The sequence below is a fragment of the Hypanus sabinus genome, chromosome 11, assembly GCF_030144855.1.
Source record: "Hypanus sabinus isolate sHypSab1 chromosome 11, sHypSab1.hap1, whole genome shotgun sequence".
Lineage (NCBI taxonomy): Eukaryota > Metazoa > Chordata > Chondrichthyes > Myliobatiformes > Dasyatidae > Hypanus > Hypanus sabinus.
The window spans coordinates 80,787,581-80,812,499 of NC_082716.1; the positions used below are offsets into that span (position 1 = coordinate 80,787,581).

Below are 24,919 nucleotides of genomic sequence, written 5' to 3' on the forward strand. Positions count from 1 at the left end.
CTGTTTCTGCACTGTTCTGTATATGCTCTATCTGGTTGGTTTTGTTCCCCTGCTTCTGTCCTGTGTGCTGGTCCTGCTGTTCTGCCTTATTTGCCTTGCTTGTGCTGCCATGCTGTCAGTTGCCTTTCCCAATTTACTGGTGTATCACTGTAGCCCTACTGTTCACCCTGGACCCAGCTCCCTTCTGATCCCTTGCCTCTGTTGGGCAGGTCTGGCTGGACTGCTGCTGCCTGGTGGGGGTTTTGCCCCTACCTACCTGTTGCCTCTGTTGGGCAGGTCTGGCTGGACTACTGCTGCCTGGTGGGGGTTCTGCCCCTTCCACCTATTGCTCCCTAAGGGTTGTGTCCTGCACTGTCCAGGTGTCTGTGACTGGCCCAGGCCTCTGCTTTCTGCCTGGGATCCATGTGGCCTGCCCTAAGGACCCCTACCCTTTCCTCCCCTTGTTTCCCATGGGTTGTGCCCTGCACCTGCCCAGGTGTCTGTGACAGGCCCAGGCCTCTGGGTTTCCACCTGGGAGGCGGCCCTGCCTGGGATCCATGCATCCCACCATGAGGAATCCTCCTGCCTGCCTTACCGCTCATATGCCATGGCATCCCCATCCTGTCCTACCCCTAGTACTTCAGTGTCTGTGTCCTGCATTTGGGTCCAATCCTGTCCCCGATCCTGACACTACAAGAGGAAAGTGGTACCTATCATCAGAGATCCCCACCATGCTCCCTTCTCAGTGCTTCCATTAGGCAGGAGGTACAGAGGCCTGAACTGAACTCCATCTCTAGTGTGACCTCCAACTATTGTTTTTCTCTCTCTCTGAATGTACACTAATAATATTATTTTTATTTTTGTTGTGTATGATATGGAGGACTTGTGTTATGTTTACATTAAAAGTTCACAGTTCAAAGTAAATTTATCACTGAAGTACCTGTATGTCACTATGTACAACCATGAGATTCATTTTCTTGTGGGCATACTCAATAAATCCATAATACAATAATAATCATTATATAATCAATGAAAGACCATACCAACTTAGGTGTTCAACCAGTACAGTCGGCCCTCCTTATCTGCGGGTTCCGCATGCACGGATTCAATCAACCGTGGATCGGGAAAACCTGTAAGTTCTCTCTCTAGCACTCGTTGTTTGAGCATGTACAGACTATTTTTAATTGTCATTATTCCCTAAACAATACAGTACAACAACTATTTATATAACATTTACATTGTATTAGGTATTATAAGTAATCTAGAAATGACTTAAAAGTACAGGCAGTCCCCAGGTTATGAATGAGTCTGTCTTTAAGTCGGATTTGAAGTTGGAACAGGTACACCCAGTATTATTTAGAGTCAGTTAGTCAAACGTTTTTCTTAGTATATAGTACATATTTTACCTTCCTATGCATATAAAACACAAGAAACATATGTATTTCAATAATTAAATCATTATGTTGCTTAGTAATAATTGTAGCTTTCATCGGGGCAGGGCCTTTAACATGCTCCATTAAAATTGTTCTGATCATTGACTGACTGTAGCCTAGCGCTTTTCCAATGACCGATGGCGTTTCACCTCTTTCCGATCACTTTATTATTTCCACCTTATTTTCAATCATGATCGTGATTATTTTCGTGAACAGAAACACTGTGGATTCAGAGCTGCACTGCTGGGTCCTAATGTCCACCGCACTGAACATGTTAAATAAAGTCCGGGGTTCCGCTGGGTCCTAAAGACCACCGCACTGAGACAGGTTAAATAAGGGGCTTGAGCATCCGCGTTTTTTGGTATCCATGAGGGGTCTTGGAACCAATCCCCCATGGATAAGGAGGGCCGACTGTTTAACTATGTAACTGTTTTTTTTATATTGCCTGTTTTTGTGTGCAGTAAATTTTCTTTCAATCTTTGTTCTCAGTAATGAACCTGTACATTTTTTTCTGCAATGGGCCATTAATTGGAGATCCAAAATACCAGATAAAATCAAAAGTACAAGGTGGTCTAAAATGAGAGGATTATGTTACCCAGTAAAACAATGCAAATATGAAAAAAGCACAGCCTCTGACTAGAATTACGTGCCAGCACAATAAATAACAGGAAGAAAAGGTCACGGTCCCTACTTGTGTAAAGCAATAGATGTGATCATCTAATTTGCCATGATGTGACTTGTTTACACATTTAAGTACTTACCTCTGTCTATAACAAACTGGTCATCACATAGCCACTGGCCTCTAAAAGGAATATACAGAAGCCACAAATATTAGTGTTCAGATCATAAAAGTCCAACTTGGTGAACTTCAGTAAATCTTAGTAATGTTATTATTTGCCCTGGGCAGATATAGAGGTGAACAAACACCAGCAGATTGTAATTAATTTTGATCATTGTATGATGCTTATTCACATCAGTTGATTTATTTGGGATGATTCATTTTAAATGTACTCATGGTGTAGAATGATAACACTGTTTAGTGCTTCAAGTTTGTTACTGACCAATGAGTTAAATACACAACAATAACCATACTTTTTGTGGCTTTACCACAGATTTTTTTTTAAACTGAGAGGAAGATTTATATTTGAAATCGCTATCCATTCTTCAGTCTTCTTGATTTATGGAGTAGAGACTTAACAGGGGAGGAGGTTTCATAGAGCTGAAGGCACAGTAATGCATACAAAGTGACCTGAAATTCCATTACTGTACTGTGCCCTACACCATATGTTTATAATTTAACCACCTTCACTACATTGATGGGAGCTGCCACTTACAAAGTCAGGACCTGCCAATTCCTAACTGCCATGTGAAGGTGACAGGAAGCTACTTTCCCAATTGCTATCACCTTTTTTAGAGAAGCTACTTCCAATGTGTTATTCGTGAAGTAGCTCCATCATATAAACCAAATGGCAATGCATTTCCAACTTATAATGATGTACAACTTTAAGGGCAACTGGGCAGTATTCCCATGTCTTTGTGACTTTTATCCTTCTGGATGGTCGAATTAGTGGGCTCAGGAGGGTCAAAGTAACTTGGGAGAGTGAGTAACTGTCATGAATTTTGTAGATGACACACACTACAGTCGTTGTGTGGTGACACAAAAGGAAATCAATATACAAGATGGTGGATGTAGTACCAATTAAGCAGGCTTCTCTACCCTGAGCGATGTTGAAGTGTTTTTGGAAATAAATTCAATCTGGGCAAGTAGAAAGCATTCCATTACAATCCTGCCTTTAGTCTCATAAATTGCCTTTGAGGAAATCAGCAAGCAAGTCACTCACAGCAGCATATCCAGCTTCTGAGCTGCTTGTGTAGCCACAGTATAAGACTTTGTCTGGTACAGTTAAGATTCTGATCAAATCTGGCCTCTGGGACATCAGTGATGGTGATACCATGAAATATCATTGGTATCTGATGAAGTAATTTTACACTAGCTACAGTCAATGCCTGGCACTCCTGTGGTGTGAGAATTGTTCTCCACTTATCAGCCCATGCAGGAATTTCATCTTGCTTTTGCTACATGCAGGAATGGATTGCATCACTTTCAGAAGCGTCATGAATAGAATCAAACATTATGCAGCTGTCAGTGAACATCTCCACTTCTGACCTCATGAAGAGTTGAAAGTCCAAGAAAAATGTCCTCAGGGACCTCTGCAGTGATATCCTGTGCTGGATAATTGGCCTGTATCAATCCCAACCATCCTTTGTGTGAGGCATGACTATATCCGGTGAAGATTTCTACTTTGACACTCAGAGAAGCAAGTTTTACTATTGCTGCTACACTTGGTCAAATGTTGGCTTGCTACTACTGTTGGTCAGTCCTTTCTCACCTCTTTCAATTACATTAAGTCCAAGACTGTCCTAACTGACCTGTGAATTGTCTGATACACAATGTCTAATATGTGAATTTGGTTCTAAGTAGAATCTGTTGCAAAGAGGCATCCTGGAGCTGCTTTAGATGAGCACATCTAATATACACTCAGTTGTCAGTTTGTTTGGCCACTTTCATGGTCTTCTGCTATTGGAGCCCATCCACTGCAATGTTCATTGTGTTGCTCATTCAGAGAGGCTATTCTGCACACCACTGTTGTAACGCGAGTTTATTTGAGTTATTGCCGCCGTCCCGTCAGCTTGAACCAGACTGCTCATTTTCGTCTGACCTCTCTCATTAACAAGGCATTTTCACTCACTGAATGCTTTTTATTTTACATACCATTCTCTCTAAACTCTGGAGACTTGTATGAAAATCCCAGAAGATCAGCAGTTTGTGAGATATTCAAACTACCACACCTGGCAACAACAATTATCCTATGGTCAAAGTTACTCAGATCACATTTCTTCCCCATTCTAATTCTTGGTCCAAATCTTTTAACCACATCAGCATGCAATGAGTTGCTGCCACAGGATTGGCTGATTAGATATTTGCATTAACAAGCAGGTGTGCAGGTGTACCTAATAAAGTAGCCATTGAGTGTACCGTGCCTATAAAAGGTATTCACTCCCCTTGGAAGTGTTCATGTTTTATTGTTTTACAACATTGAATCACAATGGATTTAATTTGGCTTTTTTGACACTGATCAATAGAAAGAGACTCCTTCATGTCAAAGTGAAAACAGATCTCTACAAAGTGATCCAAATTAATTACAAATATAAAACACAAAATGATTGATTTCATAGGTATTCACCCCCTTCATGTCAGTAGTTAGTAGATGCAACTTTGGCAGCAATTACGCTTTAAGTCTGTGTGGATAGGTCTCGGTCAGCTTTGCATATCTGGACGATACCATAGTTCTTCCAAATGGTGCCCTCGACTTTCTCCGTCACTAAGACAAGCCATTTGTTGAGGTACTGGTACCTGTTCCTCATGCCATTGGCTGTTGAGCCACAGCTACTTCCAGCTTCTCCTGCTCAACTCCTAAACACACCTCATCAGTTTCTCTGCCTTTTCCTTTCCTATTCCCTCTGAGCTCAATCCACCGGGTGGACAATCATCTGCATTCCATTCCCACCAAGTCATCTGACTCTAAAATAAGACATTACAACAGTCTGGCAGTGTGCAGATGAAAAGATATTTCCCCTGTCAACCAAACTCAGTTGTCATGCCAGCATGTGATAGGGTGATTTTAAAATATATCCATTGTCGCATCATGCTGGAGAAAATATTCTGCCTTCATTTGGAGAAATTCTGAAGTTTCCCCTTCTTTCCTCTCTAAAATGATGTAAAATGATACTGTTGATTACCCAATATGCTGTTTTCAGGGAAATCATATGCTTATCCCCAACTCTGTTTTCATCTCACCAACAAATCTTGTCAATAAATACATGGATAACAAGAAAACAATTATTCCCTTTCTCTTACCCTCCGATTACTGTGCAGGTTTCAGTTTTCATTGTGTGCTTGGAAAGCACTGCCAGGCTTAGACATTTATTTAAAATAGGCACATGAATGTGTAGAGAACGGAGAGGTATGGACCTTGTGTAGACAGAAGGAATTAGTTTAGTTGGGCATTTAATTACTAGTTTAATTAGTTTAGTGAAACATTGCGGTCCAAAGGGTCTGTTCCTGTTGCTGTTCTATGTTTTCAGATACAATTCCCACCCTTTCCAACTGAACATTGTTATCCATGCCCCCAATGAAGAAAAGCATTGGTTAGAGTCACTTAGAATATGCTCTCATTTCTCAAATCTATGCTCTTCCTTGCTGCAAATGCTTTTGGTGCTCCCCAATCAAGGTGCTGACCCTAACAAACACTAAATCATCTCCAACCAATTATAACATCCATGATTAACTACGATACACTCTCCTTCATTCTGAACTTCAATTTCGTCTGACTTAAACAATTGAAATAAGGACTTCCTTATCATGTATGCAATCCCAAAGTGGTTTATATGCAGTAAATGCACCACCTGATATGTCACCCAGAACACAATGTTTCCCAAATTCAATCCTCCTTCTTTGTTGCAAGCATCCTCATTATTGCCACAGTTGGTTTAAAACACCAACCCAATGGTATCACCTTCAGCCAGTGATGCTGCTGTTAAACATGAATGGCAGAGGGGTTGACTCAGCATTGGATGGTTGCCTTCATAAAATCTAAACTCATTGTTAACACTCATCAGCCAGAGGAATAATTATCACTTAGCTCCAATAATGACAAGCTGCCAAAATTATGTTAATTCATATGCTTCTTGGAAATTGCTAAAAGAACAAATGTTCATCAAACATAGAACAGTACAGCACAGACTGAGTCCTTTGGTGTACAATGTTGTGCTGACCTTTTATCCAACTCCACAATCAATCCAACCCTTCCATGATAACTCTGGAAAAACAGATAGGTGACAACTCACATTCAATTCCAGTTATGTCACCGTGATCTTTATGGCAGGTAACCCTTTTAGTGTGTATAAATAATAAATAAAACTAATTAAGTTCTTAGCCAGTGTTCCTTGGCAAAAGAGCAATATGTTGAAAAATGTGCAATAACCATGTTCTAAACAAAAGATTACTTTGCAACTCATACAAAAAAACTTTATTCCAGATTGCCAACTCCTTTTGCACTCTGCAAGTCTGTCATTTCATAAAAGGCAATTTTTCAATACAAAGCTACAGACTATGAAACGGCCACTCAGGCCCCCATTCCAACAGAATACAAAGCAACCATAATAGATTCCACCCAAACACACCTAATCTCTAATTCCCAAAACTAATTCCAAATTACCATTCAATCCTTTAATTATCTTTGGCATGGCAATGCTAAGGAATGGAGTAGTTTTCCACTTTGTTCACAGGGTATCTACATTAGTTACTCTGATTGTAGATATCTTCCATGGGGAATAAGCAATTTTCCTCCAGAACCCCTTTGCATCATTATCTTGAAGCCACAGAAGAGCAGCCCATACGGTTCCGATGTGATATCCTTGTGCCCCATACAATTGAGGACTGTATTATGGTCAAAACAATGTCCATGCAGATTACACCTGTGACTGTTCTCCTCAATAATAAGCATCCAAATCTGGATACTATTCAGGGGACGACCTACAATGGGGGAGCCTCAGTGACCTGGTCTCTGATGCTGTGGCTCAGAAGAGCAGAGAGGTGAAGAGACTGCAGTGTGGATAGGAGATTCTTTAGTCAGAGGAACAGAGATATGGTTCTGTGGGTATGATGGAGAGACCCAGATGGTATGTTGCCTCCCTGGTGCCAGGATCAGGGTTGCCTCAGATCAAGACCCTGGCGTTCTCAAGAGCAAAGGTGAGGAGCCAGGTCTTGGTGCATATTGGCACCAATGACATAGGTAGACAAGGTGAGGAGGACCTGAAGACAGGTTTTAGGGAGTCAGGTAGAAAACTGAAAAATAGAACCTCCAGGGTAGTAATCTCTGGATTGCTGCCTGTGCCACGTACCATTGAGGGTAAAAATAGGATGATTTGACAGCTAGATACAAGGCTGAGAAAATGGTGCAGGGGACAGGGATTCAGATTTATGGATCATTGAGATCTCTTCTGGGGAAGATATGGCCTATGCAAAAGGGATGGGTTACACCTAAACTGAAGGGGGACAAATATCCTTGCGGGCAGGTTGGCTAGAGTTGTTTGGGTAGGTTTAAACTAATTTGGCTGGGGGATGAGCTGTCACTGCACCCTTCAAGAAGGGATAGAGGCAGAAGAGAGGAAATTATAGGCCTGTTCATCTGAGCTCAGTGGTTGGGAAGATGTTAGAGTTGATTGTTAAGGATGTGGTTTTGGGGTACTTGAAGGCAGATGATAAAATGGGCCATACATAGCATGGTCTCCTCAATGGAAAATATCGCCTGACAAATCTGTTGGAATTCTTTGAAGAAGTAGCAAGCAAGATAGACAAAGGAGAATCAGTTGATGTTGTGTACTTGAATTTTCAGAAGACCTTTGACAAGATGCCACACATGAGGCTGCTTAACAAGCTATCAGCCCATGGTATTACAGGAAAGACTCTAGCATGGATAAAGCAGTGGCAAATTGGCAGGAAGCAAAGAGTGGGAACAAAAGGAGCCTTTTCTGGTTGGCAGCCAGTGACTACAGTGTTTCACAGGGGTCAGTCTAGGGGCCAATCCTTTTTATGTTATATGTCAATGATTTGGATAATGGAATTAATTGCTTTGTTGCAAACTTCGCAGACGTTGTGAAGATAGGTGAAGGGGCAGGTAGTTTTGAGGAAGTAGTGAGGCTACAGAATGACTTAGACTGATGAGGAGAACGAGTAAAGAAATAGAAGATGGAGTACAGTGTCGGGAAGTTATGATCATGAACTTCGGTAGAAGAAATTGACTATTTTCTAAATGGGGAGAAAATAAATATGACTGAGGTGCAAAGGGGCTTGAGAGAACCCTAAAGGTTAATTTGCAGGTTGAGTCTATAGTGAGGAAGGCCACAATGTCTGCATTCATTTTGAGGACTAGAACATAAAAGCAAAGATGTGATGTTGATGCTTTATAAAGCACTTGTGAGGCCTCACACGGGGCTCTGCAGGTGGGCGGATTGAAGGTTGGTGACCCAAACCGGTGTGTCATGGGAGGTGGAACATCTTTGGCTATGTGCTGAGGTCTTTACGCACAGAGCTCGGAAAAAGTGAAGCAATGGACTTTTAACATCGTAAACCAGCGATTTGTTTGTTATGTCTCGCTCTCACTGTGAAACTGAGACATCGCTTTCTCCCTTATTATGGAGAGAGAGAGCCTGTGGTATGTCGAATACTGGGTGAACGAGTAGGCTTTGGAGTTCTGCAAGATTGTCTTTGCTGTTGCTTTGCTGCATGCTTGAGTGCTCGGTGGTGGGTGCTGATGCTTTGTTTTGCTGGTGGGGGAAGGGGGTATTGTTGCTTGCTGCCGCTTACGTGTAGGAGGGAGGGGAGCTGTGGGGGACTTTGAGGTTCTAACATTGAACTGTCATTCATTCTTTGAGGCACTCCTCTGTTTTATGTGGATGATTGTGAAGAAAAAGCATTTCAGGATGTATATTGTATACATTTCTCTGACATTAACTGTACCTATTGAAACCTTTGAAAACTTTTGAGACATTGGATGAAGTGGCTTCTTTAGTAATGCTAGCTTTTACAGTAATTTATAGGTCTGGATGTGAAGAGTACCCATGAAGATCAGCAAGACCAAGGACAGATTTGAGTACAACATCTTGAAAGTTGAAACAAATACAATTAATTAAAGCACAGTCTCATGTTCTTCAATTTAAATAAATAATCATCCAAAAGAATGCTGTATTCTGGAAATCCATCTGTTGGGCGGTTGTGTGTGGACAAGGCATAGGCTGATTAGTTCCATAAACCACAAGTCGACTTCAGGCATTCAGAACAGTAAAATATATGAATATACGATTCTGCTATAATGAAACATTCCTGCAAGCCGAAATTGTCCTTCCTCTGGTCTATTTTATTGCACTAGTTAACGCATTTGTTCTAATATCCCACTGCAGTATCTTAACCTATTTATTTTATTTTACTTCATTTAGCATTGACCATAAGTGAAACTGAACAAACTTATCAATGTTCTAATGCGAAAAAGAAATGTGCACTCACCAACTCACTGCATACAAGAATTGAAAAGCCAGTATTACAAAAGGTATGTCCTTGTTAATTTAACCTGTTCCTTATTAGACAAAGTTGCCATAGAAATGTTAGAAGAATGGCACATGAACAAATCCTATATTAACATGGGTGAAACAGGAATGGAATGTTTTGTTATGAGGAGAATAGAAAAGCAAGATTTGCTTGCCTTGGAGCAGAGGCTGAAAGAGGACCTGATTGAGATATATAAAATTATTAGAGGCATTGTTAAGAAAGAAACTTTTCCACATGAAGCAGGTGCCTTAGATCAGTGAGAATAGGCTTAATGTGGGGGGGTAAGAAGGTTATTAGGGTTTTGAGAAGGATATTTTCCATCCAGAGGGTGGTCGAAATCTAATACATATCGCAAGATAAGGTGGTGAAGGTAGGTATTCTCACAACATTGAAGAAGCATACGGATGATCACTTAAATGATCATGGCATGATATCTACAGACTAAATACTGTGGATTCGGGTTAAATGGGACATATCGGGAACAGTATATTTTGGCCCATTTAAGTGGCTGCCCCAATTATCCAAAGTTGTACAGAAATAGTTAAAAAGGTATAAAATAGACTAACAGAGTAACAAATTATACATCTAAATGAAATGCAAAACAAATAAGAATACCACCAATAGTACTACAGTTCTATAAAACTGTGTATTAGTTCCTGATAGTTATCAACGGAGGAATTCATTCAGAGTATGCAGACAATGAACTGTCATCATACAATGTTATCAATGATTGCATCTTCCAAATCTTCATTTTCATTGTAACATTCAAGATGATTGTTAATACCTTCAAATTCTTCATAGTTCCTAACTTACTGGAATAGTGAAATCATTTCATTTTTACCCCTGGCTGTTTCTGGTATCTCCAAGCTTGACACCACGTAGAGCAAAACAGGTCGAAGTTGTCATACTGCTCATTTCTCTACAGCTATCAATGAAAAAATCATTGTTTTTTTAACACAAACACGCACAAATGACACTATTTTAAAACTATTTGCTCGAAGCACAATGTAGCATCTAACAGCCACACAAGTGTGTGCAATTGACACTAGTTAGAACCAGTTCTACAGCAGCCTCCTCCCTCAATTAAGAGCATAGTTTCCCAATTAAACAAAGGGAATCCCAGCAGTCTTCTCAGTTTTTTTCTTTAAGTGTTGTCCCAAATAGGGGGAAGCCCCAATTCATTGATGGTGCAATTAACCTGAATCTACTGTAATTGTAAATGGTATTAGTACAGATCGGCACTGGATGGTTTGTCGAGGCCCTGCACTGTCCTGTAGGAATTGTCTTCTATGAATTGAATGTCTCCTATGGATCTAAGGAACCCCACTAATTACTTGGCAATAATCTATAATTCACAGCATCTTTTTAGTTGTAGATAGTGAAAGCTTTGACAACTGAAAGACTCTCTCTGTGTCACTTGTATTGACAGCATGATCCCAGTGTGTTAAATTCGTTCATTCTCTTGTGAAAAAGTATTCATCCCAGTTATGCTGCTGAACAAATATAGTAATTCCAGCATGTTTGGACATGGGTCAGTCAATGAGAAACATTAAAATTAATCTTGATCTATCCAACCCTAATCTATGTGATCAATCCACATTTACTACTTTGAGATAACCTGGCAGTCATAATCTTGTATTTTTATTTTTCCCCAAAAGCTTAGCACAGAAGAATATTCCCTTGTCATTTAAAAAAAACAATTTGTAATTACCTACTCATTTTAATCATTTTGGAATGTAGCAAAGCATTTCAAAGCAAATGATGAGCTTATTGATGTGTCTTCATCATTGCATTAGCCAAATTGCATATCCACAAGCAGCATTGTCATAATGACCAGATAACTTTTGATGTCACATATGTCAGTGATAATGAAACTGATTCTGATGCCCTCTTTTGAGAGCGCTGGTGTGAAATTGGTTTAAGTACCTCATCTGAAAGACTGCACTTTGATAAAGTATTGAAGTGTCAATTTAGATTGTTGAACTCTTGTACTCTGGAGTGGGAATCCTGCTCAGAGGCAAGTCTGTTGAGCAAAGGCTAATTAACAAATACTTATCTCGGTACTTGGTTCAATTAATTCAGTGGGACATAGTACATTAAGAATTTGAAAACAGATGCAAAATCGTTTCTACAGATGTTTGAATGATTCCAAGTATTTTGTCTGAGGAAAGATCACAAACATTGTTCAACTGCTTTGCAATAATTATCAGACTTGTGATTAAAGGGAACTTCATAGTTCCTAGAAGTATTTTTCAGATTCCAAGATCTATGTGGCTTGAAGAGATTTGTGTTATGTCCCATCAGAAATGAGAATCAGCTAACCAATGACACAAAAATGCAAAATGAAAATATAAAAGGTCACCAATACTTATCATAACCTAACTGCAGAGATCATGAGACATGATAGTCAGTTATCAACTCTTACTGCTCAATAATTTATGTTGAAAGTTAAAGACTGAAAAAAGCATGGAATCATAAATTTAAAAACAGAAGAGACCTAACAGCCATCTAAACAAATCACGTAGTGTCTGTGTTTCAGTTACATGCACTGACTACACAATTCTGCCACTTTTTGATTGCATAAAGTGGGTTCTACAGAAGCCCAGGGTAAAAGTAGTACTTAAGGCAAATCTAAAGAAGGATTTACTGCCCATTATTCTCAAATCAAAAATATCAAGATATCAAGTTAAATATGAACAGCAGGAAGGATAGACATTATTAGCGGTTAGTGTGAAAATACATCTTCTGTACGAATGGATAAAACAATATAAATGTACTGCAATATTTAGTTTAATTCTTTGGCATTTTATGACACCAAGAGCCAAAAGAGATGGGAGAAATCTTAAATAGAATTTTGCATCTAAACTTACTCAGGATATGGGCACAGAGTCCATAGAACTGAGGCAAGACAGTAGTGAGGACTTAGACCAAATCAGGATTACAGAAATAAAAAGTGCTGAGGCAAATTAGAGTGGATAAGTCCCCAAGACTTGAGAAGGTGTCCCCTTGGACTTTGTTGGAGGCTAGTGCAGAAATTTCAGGGTGCCTAGCAGAGGTTTTTAAAATGTTCTTAGTCACAGGTGAGCTGCCAGAGGATTGTGGGGTAGCTAGTGTTGTTCAGTTGTTCAAGAAAGGATCTAAGAATAAGCTGGGAAATTATACGCTACTGAGCCTGACATCAGTAGTGGGTAAATTATTGGAAGGTATTCTAAAGGAATAGTATAGGAATACCTATACTATTGGATAGACAGGATCCATTTAGAGACAGTCAGCATGGCTTTGTACATAGTAGGCCATGCCTAAGCAGTCTTATAGAGTTTCTCAAGGATGTTACCAGGAATGTTGATGAAAGGAAAGCAGTGGATGTTGTCCCAGTGTATTATGGAAAGGCCTTTGACAAAGTCCCGCATGGGGAATTTTAAATCAGATTTAAAATCTGTTTCATGGGGAAGCCAGAGATTGGTAGTAGATTGGTAGAGATCTGACTGGAGGCCTGTGACAAGTCATGTGCTGCAAGGATCTTGTTATGCTTGTTCTTGATAAAAGACAAACTTTGCTTGGGTTCTCAAATATTAGCACATTTATTAACAACCATAACGGTGCCAGAAGTTGACGTGAGGTCTAAATTCAAAGCATAACTGAATACCACAAGCAACTAAGAGAGAGACACTAGGTTCCGATGGAGAGACGCTACAATGGAGACAGCAATGCTGTATTGAAGTTTGCCGTGAAATTGAGGAGAGAGTCTAAAAACCCGCTCAATGGATAAGCCAAGTCCTCTTACAGCTATGCAGTTTACCGGCAATCTAGCTGATAACTGGAACACTTCAAACGGCCATTCAGAATATATTTAACAGTGAGCAGAGCCGGAGGGGTGGAGGAAAAATCAAAAGCATCTATCTTCCTACACATAATTGGCAAAGATGCTTTGAACATCTACAACAGCATTCAAATCGATAGTAAAACGTTAAATTGGGCACTCCGATGACAAAATCCGAGGAGCATTTTGTCCCAAGTAAAAGCATCACATTTGAAAGATACAAGTACTTTTCATGTGAACAGAAACAAGGTGTTATCATTGACCAATACTTAGCTGAGCTTCACACACTGTGAGTTTGGAGACTTGAGAGTCTCATTAGTCAGAGACAAAATAGTTTATGGAATCCTAGGAAGTGTTTTCAGAGAAAGACTGCTCCCAGAAGAAGATTTAATGCTAGAAAAGGCTGTGCACCTGTGTAGGGTAGTGGGAGACCATATGATCTCAAGCTAAGGAGCTGAACAGAGCAGAAACAACAGTACATGCTGTGAAAACAGAGGGGCAGAGCACAAGACATTTCCCAAAGTAGCAGCGTAACAGAGAGGTAGGCTAAAACAATAAATGCAGCAAATGTAGAGGTAGGCACATTCCAAAGATGTGTCCTGCTTATAGAAAATCCTGCAATAACTGTTGGAAGGAGAATCATTTTGCAAGGTGCTACGAAGTTGGGGCTACCAAGAAGAAGGTACACACTGTTGAAGTTCTTGTAGATTCTCCGCAGACTGCTTTGCTGGTAAGACAGAATGGATTGTTCCAGTGACTGCGAATGATACAGTAATTCCATTCAAGCTTGACACCAAAGTCCAGGTGAATCTGTTGTCTATGCATGATAACAAGACTTGCAAAGTAAAGAGCAAGATTTACCCAGTGAAGTTAAAAGTGACCGGCTATACTGGACAGAACATTCCAGCAAAAGGAGGCTGTTTTGTGACCTTCAGACACAAGGGGCAGCACATAAAGGCACAGCTAGAGATTGTTGAAAAGCAAATAAAGCCAATACTAGGTCTGACTGCGCACAAAAGGCTCAACCTGAAGGAAAGAGTTTTTTTGGTGGCTTCACAGACCAAAGGTAACCAGGCAACACTCAATAAAAAGAATGCTGATGTGCTTGAGGGGTTCGGGTGCTAATCTGGTGTAACTCTGGCACCATCCACAAAAGATCCAGAGATTTTATGCAAGAGAAGCACAAGCACTCCACATTCCACAGACATCCATACCAACATGACAGTCAGGATGCCAGTGCTGAACTGCGTGATCATGATGAAGTCACCAATCTTGTTTCCACATCACGCTGCTGTGATTCAAAATCCAGCTCTGATCGACTTCCAGTTAAAAACTGGAAATCAAAAATATCTCTACAATCCTTGCTCAAGTTGAAGAGGAAAAATAAAAAGAAAGATGGAGAGACCTCACAGACCCAAAGATCATAAAAATAGCAACAGTTCAACACACACCAATAGGAGGAGTTGCTATACAGTCAACAGGAAGAGCTCTGTGAATTGAGTCTTTGCACAGTTGGAACTTGTGCAAAGACTCACTGATCACATGGATGTGGTCCAGGGTTCCGTTATGAGACACAGAGTGAATTATGGCCACACAGCAAGAACAAGAACAGAGACGAACAGATAGGATCTTGGCAGAAGGATGTGAAAGAAATAAACACGTAGGTCAGAGTTTGCAAAAGGACACAGGTGTTAACACAGCAATTGAAAGCAAGACATCTATAGAAACAAATAACAGTCCAAAAGGGATCATTAAGCTGCCACAGAGATGGAACGAGAGTGGATGAGTGAATGGGGATTGTATTTGGTCATGACAATTGAAGTTAATGTAAATATCTGTGTTGGAAAGCTCATTACATTTGACTTATTGTAAATAATATTTTGAAAGCATTATTGTTTCATGCAGGATTATGAGAGCATAGTTTTGTGTTTGTTTGCTTTAAAGGGGCAGATGTGTTCTTATGTGCACACATAATAAAGAACTTCAGTTTTCTGTGAGCAATGTGAGCAGTTCATCTGGAACTGGAGGAGATGTTGGTGAACTGGGAGCGCTCGCTAAAGTGTGGAGCTAGAAGCCAGCATGTCTATAGAGTGTCTGAATGAAGTTGTGTTAGTTTTGCCCATGCAAAGTTTGTCTTTTATCAAGAGCAAATGTAATAGGTCAGTGCTTGGTCCATTGCTGTTTGTCACCCATATCTTATTATCATCCAAACCATTAATAAAGTAGATCTGAAAATTTATAGCTGACATCAAGATTAGGGGCATAGTAGACAGTGAAAAAGACTATCAAGGCTTGCAGCTGAATCTGGACCAGCTAGAAAAGTGGGCTGGAAAATGGCAAATGAAATTTACTGCAGGCAAGTGTGAGGTTTTGTATTTTGGGAAGACTTACACAGTGAACAGTAAGCCACTGAGGAACATGGTGAAATAGAGGGGTCTTGGAATACTGATCCATAATTCCTTGACAGTGACATGATAGGTCAATAGGATTGCAAAGTGAGCTTTTGACACATTGCCTTCATAAATCAGAGTATTGACCCGATATGTCTGTCCATGGACTCCTCTACTGTCAAGATGAGGCCACACACAGGTTGATGGAGCAATACCTTATCTCCCACCTAGGTAGCCTCCTTCAGCCTATCACTTCCCAGCTCTCTACTTCATCCCTTCCCACACTGCTCATATCACAAATCCTGCTTATGCAACCACTGACATCAGGCAACCTCTAAAGGGTATTGAACATTGCTGGGGTCACCCGTGTTGTAAAGTCACTGCCCAGAAGGAGGCAATGGCAAACAACTTCTGGAGAAAAATTTGTCAAGAACAATCATGTTCAAAGACCATGATCGCCCAGATCATATGACACAGCGCATGATGATTGCAGTATTGGTAATTTTCTAATTTGTTCTGTACTTTATGTAAATATATAATTTCTTACTCAGTTAAATGCTACTTTGCCTTTTTTACACCCTTTTAAACTATTTCTATGAAACTTTGGCTAATTGGGGCAACCACTTAATTGGGCCAAAATGTACTGGTCCCAATGTGGCTCACTTAACTGGAATCCGGAATTAATCATTTTTGAACAGGTTTTCTAAAATGGTTCATTTATTTCAATCCATCTCTGTTATACTTTTATTAATAGTAATACATGTAAAGAAGCAACTGGATCCATCCTTCAGCCTTAAAAAAGTCCATGATTATTGTTAATAATTCATTATTCAATGATAACCTCTGCTGAAAATTACCACAGTAGATGAGGGAAATTTTTAGATTATCACCATTGTGGTAACACACTCGCAAGAAGGTTTGCTATTCCTGTACTACAGCTTCTTTTATATAAAATTAAGGATTAAATTTTGTACTAAAGGATTCAATGCAATATCCAAGCATTCCCATAGTAGGTGGGAATTTGTAGCACAGGAGAACATTTACATGAACTATGTAAAAAAGAAAAATGAAAGCATAAACAGTACAGGCTGAATGATGTCAGTATTTGCTTACAATGAAGATAATGGAGGCACTGAGGTTGACATTGGAATTCATTATTTCAGTTCACAAAAATGCTGTGAAGTGTTGCTGACGGGAATGCAATGCAAATCTATCATCAGCACCCTGCAGCAGGTATCATGCAGGATTCCAGAAAATCCAAAAGGAATATATTTCATGTATTAAAAGTCACAATACGAATTGATACTTTGGACCAGATGATAGGTGCTTTCCTCAAAAAAAAAGAAAGAAAGAAATTCCCAGTCTTTCTGTGGCTAAATTGGAATAAGTCTCCTGTAGAAAATGATTCCATGTAAAAGTAACTGATAACAGCAATTTACTGGAAAGGTCACCTTGCATCTGTGGACAGAGAAACACCATTAACATTTCAGATCAACAACTCCTTCTCAGATTTCCGGCATTTGAAGTTCTGTTGATTTTTAAATTCTGTCTTGCATATGAAAAATATTGCAGCATCTTGCATGATGCCCCACAATCTCTTTGAACCCCTATGATCAAGCAGAAGGTACTGTAGTGTTAGGACAAGGGACTGTTAGGATAGGAAACAGCTTCTTCCTCCAGGCTGAGAGACTACACCACCACCTAGGTAGTGTTATACTGTTTACTTTTTAATGTGTGTCATAAATATGCCTTATGCTAAATGTCAATCCTCTAATGCTATGTTATGATAATATTATGTTATGTGTTGCGTGTGACTTAATAGTATATACTGTGTTGTGCACCTTGGTCCAGTGATGACAGTGCACCTTTTGATCCAAGTTCAGAATTATAAAGTCATTGAGGATGTGCTTTGTAGAACTCACACAGAGTAGACAATGCACTTTTATAACTGTCACTAATGGATGAGACTCCAGAAAGAACTTTCTAATGGAAAGTTCATTGGCCTAGAGTTGTTTCTTAAATTTAGGACTTAGCCAAGCCTCACTGACACAAATCTTGTCTTGAGGCAGAAGGCTATGGGGTTCCAGACCATAAGACGTAGGAGCAAAATTAGGCTGTTCAGCCTATTAAGTCTGCTATGTCATTCCATTCTCCTGCCTTCTCTCTGTGTTAAATATAAGCAATGACTAGACCTCCACCGCCATCTGTGGCAATGAATTCTACAGATTTACCACCCTCTCATCTCTGTTCTAAAGAGACATCCTTATATCCTGAGGCTGCATCCTCTGGTGTGAGACTCCCCTACTCTAGGAGACATCCCCTCCATATCCACTCTATATAGGCCTTTCAATATTTGATAGTTTGCAATGAAATGAAATCCCCCCTCATTCTTCTAAACTCCCACGAGCATAGCCCAGGTTTTTCAAATGCTCCTCATACATTAACTTCATTCTCATTATTCCAAGATGGCAGCACGACGCAGCTTGCAGCAGCCTCTCTGGAGCTGATTATCTGTTACCTGTGAAGCAGGGTGCCATGTGCAATCATAATTGGATGAAAAACGGACGTGGGACACGGAGGAACATCTGGAAATCTCCCGGAAGACCTTCTTCGTTGCTGCTGGTGCTGTGAGGTCCGGGACTCTGCTGGGAAGAACAGGCCCCCAGTTTCGAGGTTGCATTGCCAATGGCCGTTGATGGGGCCGTCTTAATACGCTCGGCAGAGGATGGTGCTCAGAGAAGCTGTGCCGAAGGGGTGGTCGGAGACTCAGAGTCTGCTGCGGTTAGGTCGCTTTCAGTGTGTGCTGTGTCTGCGAGGCTGGGTTCGACGGAGCTTTCATTGTGTGCGGTGTCTGTGAGGCTGAGTCGGGCGGCACCGTGGAAGTCCATAGCGGGGGTATTCCCTTATGCCGCAGGCATGGGATGATGAGTCAAATCGGGACCCTGAGGACTTGTGGAATATATGTGGTGGTTTCTTTCGAACTTATAGTCTTTTAACATCTTTGGACTATTTTTACTGTGCCCATGGTCTGTTTTTTTTTATCAATTATGCTATTGTTTGCACTGTTGTAACTATATGTTATAACTATGTGGTTTTGTGCAGGTCTTGTAGCTTTAGTTTTTGATCTTATTTGTCTGGTGAATTTGGAGCTCCTTTCCGGGGAATGCGCTAAGATGGTAGCGCGATATTAATATGCAGCAGCCTCTCCGGACTCTGGATTGGGGATTGTCAAACGTTATGTGGATTTTCTGGTGTAGTCTGTTTTGTCATATGCTTTTGTGATATCATTCTGGGGGAACGTTGTCTCATTTTTTAACTGCATTGCATTTGTGGTTTCTAAATGACAATAAACTGAATCTGAATTAACCTCCTCTGGACTCTCTTCAATGGCAGCACATCCTTTCTTAAACAAGGTGCCAAAAATTACTCACAACACTCCAAATGTGTTCTAACCAGTGCCTTATAAAGCCTCACCATTACGTCCTTGCTTTTATATCCTAGCCCTCTTGAAATGAATGCTAACATTGCATTTGCCTTCCTTACCAATGACCCAACCTGCAAACTAAACTTTAGGGAATCCTGCACAAAGAGTTCCTGTGCATCTCTGATTTCTGAATTTTCTCCACATATAGAAAATAGTCTGTGCCATTAATCTTTCTACCAAAGTGCATGACAATATACTTTCCTACACTATATTCCATCTGCAACTTCTTTGTCCATTCTCCTAATCTGTCAAAGTCCTTCTGCAGACTGCCTGCTTCCTCAACACTACCCCTCCACCTATCTTCATATTGTCTACAAACTTGGCCACAAAGTCATCAATTCCATCACCTAAATCATTGTCATATAACATGAAAAGAAGTGGCCCCAACACTGATCTCTCTGGAACACAATTAGTAACTGGCAGCCAACCAGAAAAGGCCCCCTTTATTCCCACTCCTTGCCTCCTGCCAATCAGCCAATATTCTAACCATGCTAATATCTTTCCTGTAATACTGCGGGCTCTTTTCTTGTTTAACGGTCTCATTTGCAACTCCTTGTCAAAGGCGTTCTGAAAACCCAAGTAAATAACATCCACTGACTCTCCTTTATCTATCCTGCCTGTTAATTTCTCAAAGAATTCCAACAGGTTTGCCAGGCAAGATTTCCCCTTAAGGAAACCAGGCTCTCCTCGTTTTTTTCTTCCTACAGATTAAAGCTGCCTTTCAAGGACTGCCCAGGTACAAGCCTCAACATTGTTTCTGCGCTGTTGGTGTCTCCTCAGAAGTTAAGCTGTCAACTATGATCTTCTTTCAGCCACAACTCTGTGATGCCCACAACATTATATCTGCCAATCTCTAACTGCACTACAAGATCATCTACCTTATTCTGTATACTGTATGCATACAGTATAACACCTTAAATATAACAGCTTCAGTCCCGTATTCATCACCCTTTTCAATTTGCCCCCATGTTACCGGAAGTTAAATTCTTATCTCTTTCTGAACTAAACACTGCATCTACTTGCAAACCAACTGCCCCATCCATCCTTTGCCCTATCACTCTGGTTCCCATACCAGTAAGCAAAGAATGTAAATTTACAGGCATAAGCAGTGTGGTTCCCAAATGCACAGGGTGGGAAAAACCTGCAGAGTGTTGACAACTCAGCCAGCTCCATCATGGGCACTGGTGCTGAGAACAGAAGAGATAAGATGCTGGGAGTTCAGGCAGGGATGTCTAGATGTGGTTCATGCTGATTCATTGGCTCCAAGTTCCTTGCAATGCCTGTCCTTCCCCTTCCCATCATTTCATGACTAATACAGGATGCTATTCCAAGGAAAATCAAGAATCATACATTGTAAAATCTGTTGTTTTGCCATAGCAGTGCGGGGAATCCATAAAAATTACTATAAGTTACAATAAGAAATATAAAAAATAAATACAGTGCAAAAAAAAAGTGATGGTGGGCTCATCGACCGAAGTGGTGGGTAGTGTGATTTCAGGCTCTCCAACCTCCTCCCTGAAGGTAATAGTGAGGACAGAGCATGTTCTGGGTAGAGGAGATCCTTAATGATGGATGTCATCTTCTTGGAGACATCGCTTTTGAAGGTGTCCTCGATAATGTGGATGCTAGGGTGCAGAATGGAGCGGGCTGGGTTTACAACCCTCTGCAACTTTTTCTCGATCCTGTGCATTGGAAAGCAAATTTTGTTTTTGCCAAGTAAAAGTACATTCTTCGCTTACAAGCAGGGGCACCCAGGAAGCTTAACTTTAGTTTCAGAAAGCTTACACACGCACACTGTTGAGTAGAGAAGATGTGATCAACAGCGCTGGAAATACACCAGGTACGAAAATGCCAGTGATGACTTACTCCCAGCTCACACCACCTGTGGTCCAACCCCACTGTTCAGCGTGTTTCAAGAATGTTATCGACTTTGTGCAGCCATAACAATGCGAGACTACATACACGCACGTCTCCATCTCCCATCAGCTGCAGACAGCCTTTGCGAAATAAGTCATAATCTAACATGCCATTCGCACTTCAAAGTGAGTACCAGCGGGAATGGGAGTGTAAACTACTGCTTTGCAAGACTTCTATATAGGGGAGATTTCGCTCACCTAAACCCGCGTAAAAACTGGAGGGAGGCGCTTAGCTCTGTGCTGGATGCAGAGGACTAATATTAGTCCCTTGCTACCGGGTCATATTCACTGCTGAAGTATGGTATCAAACCCTTGACCCGTGTCTAACAAGCCTCTCGGATGTGGTTCAAGAAAGACGGCTGTCTTCCCTCCCAGGATGTACCCCGAGTGTAGGGACCTGTCAGCTGCGTCGAGCCTCTCAGCCGGCTGACTGCAGGTAGCAGCGTCCGGAGTCCGCCTGGACACCCGGGCACCGTTCCGCTGGACGGAGGAGTTGGCGGCAGCGACTGTTCCTCCGTAACCAGTGAGCCAACCAGGATTGTCATGCCTGCCCATCACGTCGGAAGACAGAATGCTATCGAAAGCGACGTGGTGGAGGGGGCGGGGTTGTAGAGACAAGTGTTGGGATTCAGCTTTCCTCGTTTTTTATTGCGACAGACAAACGCTGCCTTTCAAGGGCTGCCCAGTACTGGCGACTGCCCAGGTACAGGCTGGGCACCTCGACCTCGCTTCCGCGCTGCCTCGGCTGACGGGCAACAAGGAATGACTGAATCATTTATTTCCCAGATTCGCCGGGAAATTCTGTAATAATCTGAGGGGGTCGTTGTGTTGTGAGCACGGTAGCGAGGAGACGAAACAGCAAACCCGATGTTCCATTGCGTCCCCAGTCTCTCTCTCCGCCCGCCCTACTGAACATTTCCAGCATTTTCGGCTGGTATTTGTAAACTTCAAGCTCACGGAATATATATTTCTCCAAATTAACGTTGATGCCAAGGGATTCAAAAATTCAGGGCCAGGTTAAGTTTAAAACCTGCAAATACTCTGGGTTTCGGTTACCCTCTGAAGCGCTTCAGAACGGCGGCACGACGAAGCAAGCTCATGGTCACCGATAAATAAAAGTGGCTTTTGATACATAAACTTCCTTAATAGTCAATGCATGCTAATAGGTTCGAGCTGCTGGCCAGCAAGCCTTAATAGATCTTGCCCCGCTGACAGACTGCAGGGATATCCAGCCTGCTAGGCTGCCTTAACTCCTTCGAGACCCTCGGTTGGATTCAAATAAAAAGCTCTGGGAAGAGCAAAGGCGAATCACGTGCTGGTGTATAATGTGCAAGTATGGACGCACACCGTCTGACTTTTAAACAGTGATCCCTTCTTCCCCATTCAGCGCTGAACTGAAGAATTCTAACAATGTCACTGCTAACTTTCACACTGGCGTGGCTGAGGGGGCGAAGGGAACGCCAGCTGCTCGATACTGCCTTCCGGAGTCCGGGTGTGGGTTGAACATGTCCAAAGCACGTCGGAAGCATTTGTTCTCGAGTGTCGAGATCTTGTTGTCTTTTGCACATTGGCTGTTCGTCCGATCTTTCATTGATTCTGTTATGGCTTTTGGATTGACTGAGTATGCCCGTAAGAAAATGAATTTTATGGTTGTATATGGTGACATGTATGTACTTCCTAAATAAAGTTATTTTGAACTTTGAACTTCAGTTTGGTCAATACCCTGGGTGGATAGAAAGTCCTTGGAGGCGTCAATCCATTCTCATCAAACCCGCCGCTGGTCAGGATGAACAATCTCTTTTCTCGTTTCCGAAGGGTTTGAAGTTAATCAGCGAGAGTTGAGAGAAAAAGACAGAACGCGTAGTTTCTTTGACCCTCCCACCAATTTACCTGACTTGCTGAGTTTCCAGCATTTCCTAATTTGTTTCAGATTTCCGGTATCTGCAGTGAGTTTTTAAATGCACTTTTAGTGCGGAAATCCTAACCATTGCTCCCAGCTCTGGTGCTGACTGATGACATAACTACTCACTGCTTAAGGTCTGAACCTTGTGATTCAGTCTGGTTTAATATTGCACTGAGAAACCTTTCACATATAGCGAAATACTGAGCCAACCCGTTCAGCATCCATAGTAAGGTTAGGAATGTTGTCTGATAGATTTGGGGTATCCATTCGCAAAGGAGAGGGGGTAGGAAATTTTAAAAGATTAAACCACCCCTAAAAGAGGCGGCGCTAAACCAACCCAGCAAAGTCCCGCCACTGGACCAGGGACATCGGCACCCAGTGCCTGCAAAATCAGATTCCATTCTCTCTGCAGGTAAAACTCCAAACACAAGTTAATGATTTCGACTCACTCCTGATAACCATTCACCTGCTGTTAACCAGAGAGCTTAGATCCAAGATGACGCGGGAAACCGCCAAAGCAAGTTGTCTGTCCCTATGCCTATATCCCACTTCAGAGCTGTACAAGTGCACTGTTTCCCGGTTCAGTCTGGGACTTGCGAAAGTTTCCGCAGGTCTGTATATGTAAAATTATCTGGTAAAGCAGTTCGCGATTTTGTCACGGAGTAAGAAAGCAGACACTGCACTGTGAACAGTCACGTTTGAACGCCGCCGAGTTTGTGGATTAAATCAGTAGGCTCGATATTAAATCAGTACCTACGCCAGGGCAATAGTTGTCGGTGATCTCCCCAGCCTGAACCTTTCTGAAAAGGTGTCCTCTGTTGAATCAATTTGACGCTTTTTGCCTTTTATTCTTCTTTTAAAATCACAATAAACTTCTTACTTAAATAAAGCACATTCAGCCAAACTCACCAGAGAGCGATACGGTCTTTCGGGTAGTCCAGCCGGTCGATGCAGCCCAGATAATGGGGCAAAGTGTGTGCCGCGTTCCGGGCGATAATAGCTAGCAGAACCTTGGGTCGTTGTAGAGCCGACTCCAACGCCAGTTTTTCCTCCGGAAAATAGCCCTCATTGCCCACAGTCGCTGTCAGCGAGAGCACCAGGCAGATGAGAGAATTGTAGAGAGGCGTGCACGCAGCCATGTTGTAGTAGGTGCGTTAAAGCGAGGCTCCCAGTCCTGTTGTGACTGGCACTGGGCTGTTGGCTCTGTGCAGTCGTCACCCCTATTTCTCTCTCTCCCTTGACTTTCATCATTCGGCGATCTGCAGTCATTTACATACAAAATGCAGGCACCCAACAAGCTAGGTTGTAATTCTCAGCAAGAACTATTACTGTGGTTTAGAACAGCGTGTTTAATGAAAATCTGCGCACCTGGCAAATAAACATTCTAAGTTAGGATACTATAGAAAAACAAAGACTAAACGAAACGTGCAAATTCTCAATATTTTTGTAATATTATCTTCTTTCTTGTGTTTCATTACATAAAAATCAAGTGGAATGTCTAAATTTCACTTTATATTTTTGAACGTTTTGCATGTGGAGTGTGATCATATGTAAAAATGTAATCACTGAAATATTCCGCAATTCAAGCAAACGATAAGAGGAAATCTAAGTTGTATTTATGATGAATCTTCAAAGCAGAATGAATCCATGGAGTTCGGAACCGTTCAGAGATTAACTTGTCACGGCTATTTTGAGACATTAAAGTTCGATTAAATAGCTCAATATTTTAATGTAGCAAAATATTGGCTCTTTCGAACTGGGATTCCCTTCTATTCATTATTCCTTGTACGTAGTATATCTATTGTGTAAGGGTTCTGCACAATAACC

The 24,919-nt window shown here is 41.4% G+C and overlaps 1 protein-coding gene across 1 annotated transcript in view; it reads right to left on the reverse strand.

Annotated features, from left to right (window-relative positions):
• LOC132402164 (procollagen galactosyltransferase 2-like) overlaps nucleotides 1-24,281 on the reverse strand; it is a 164,240-nt gene extending 139,959 nt beyond the window's left edge. The window contains exon 1 of the mRNA XM_059984839.1: nucleotides 24,002-24,281. Coding sequence (XP_059840822.1) covers nucleotides 24,002-24,231 — 230 coding nt within the window. The 5' untranslated portion in view covers nucleotides 24,232-24,281. The remainder of the gene's footprint in view (nucleotides 1-24,001) is intronic.
• Nucleotides 24,282-24,919: the final 638 nt, after the last annotated feature.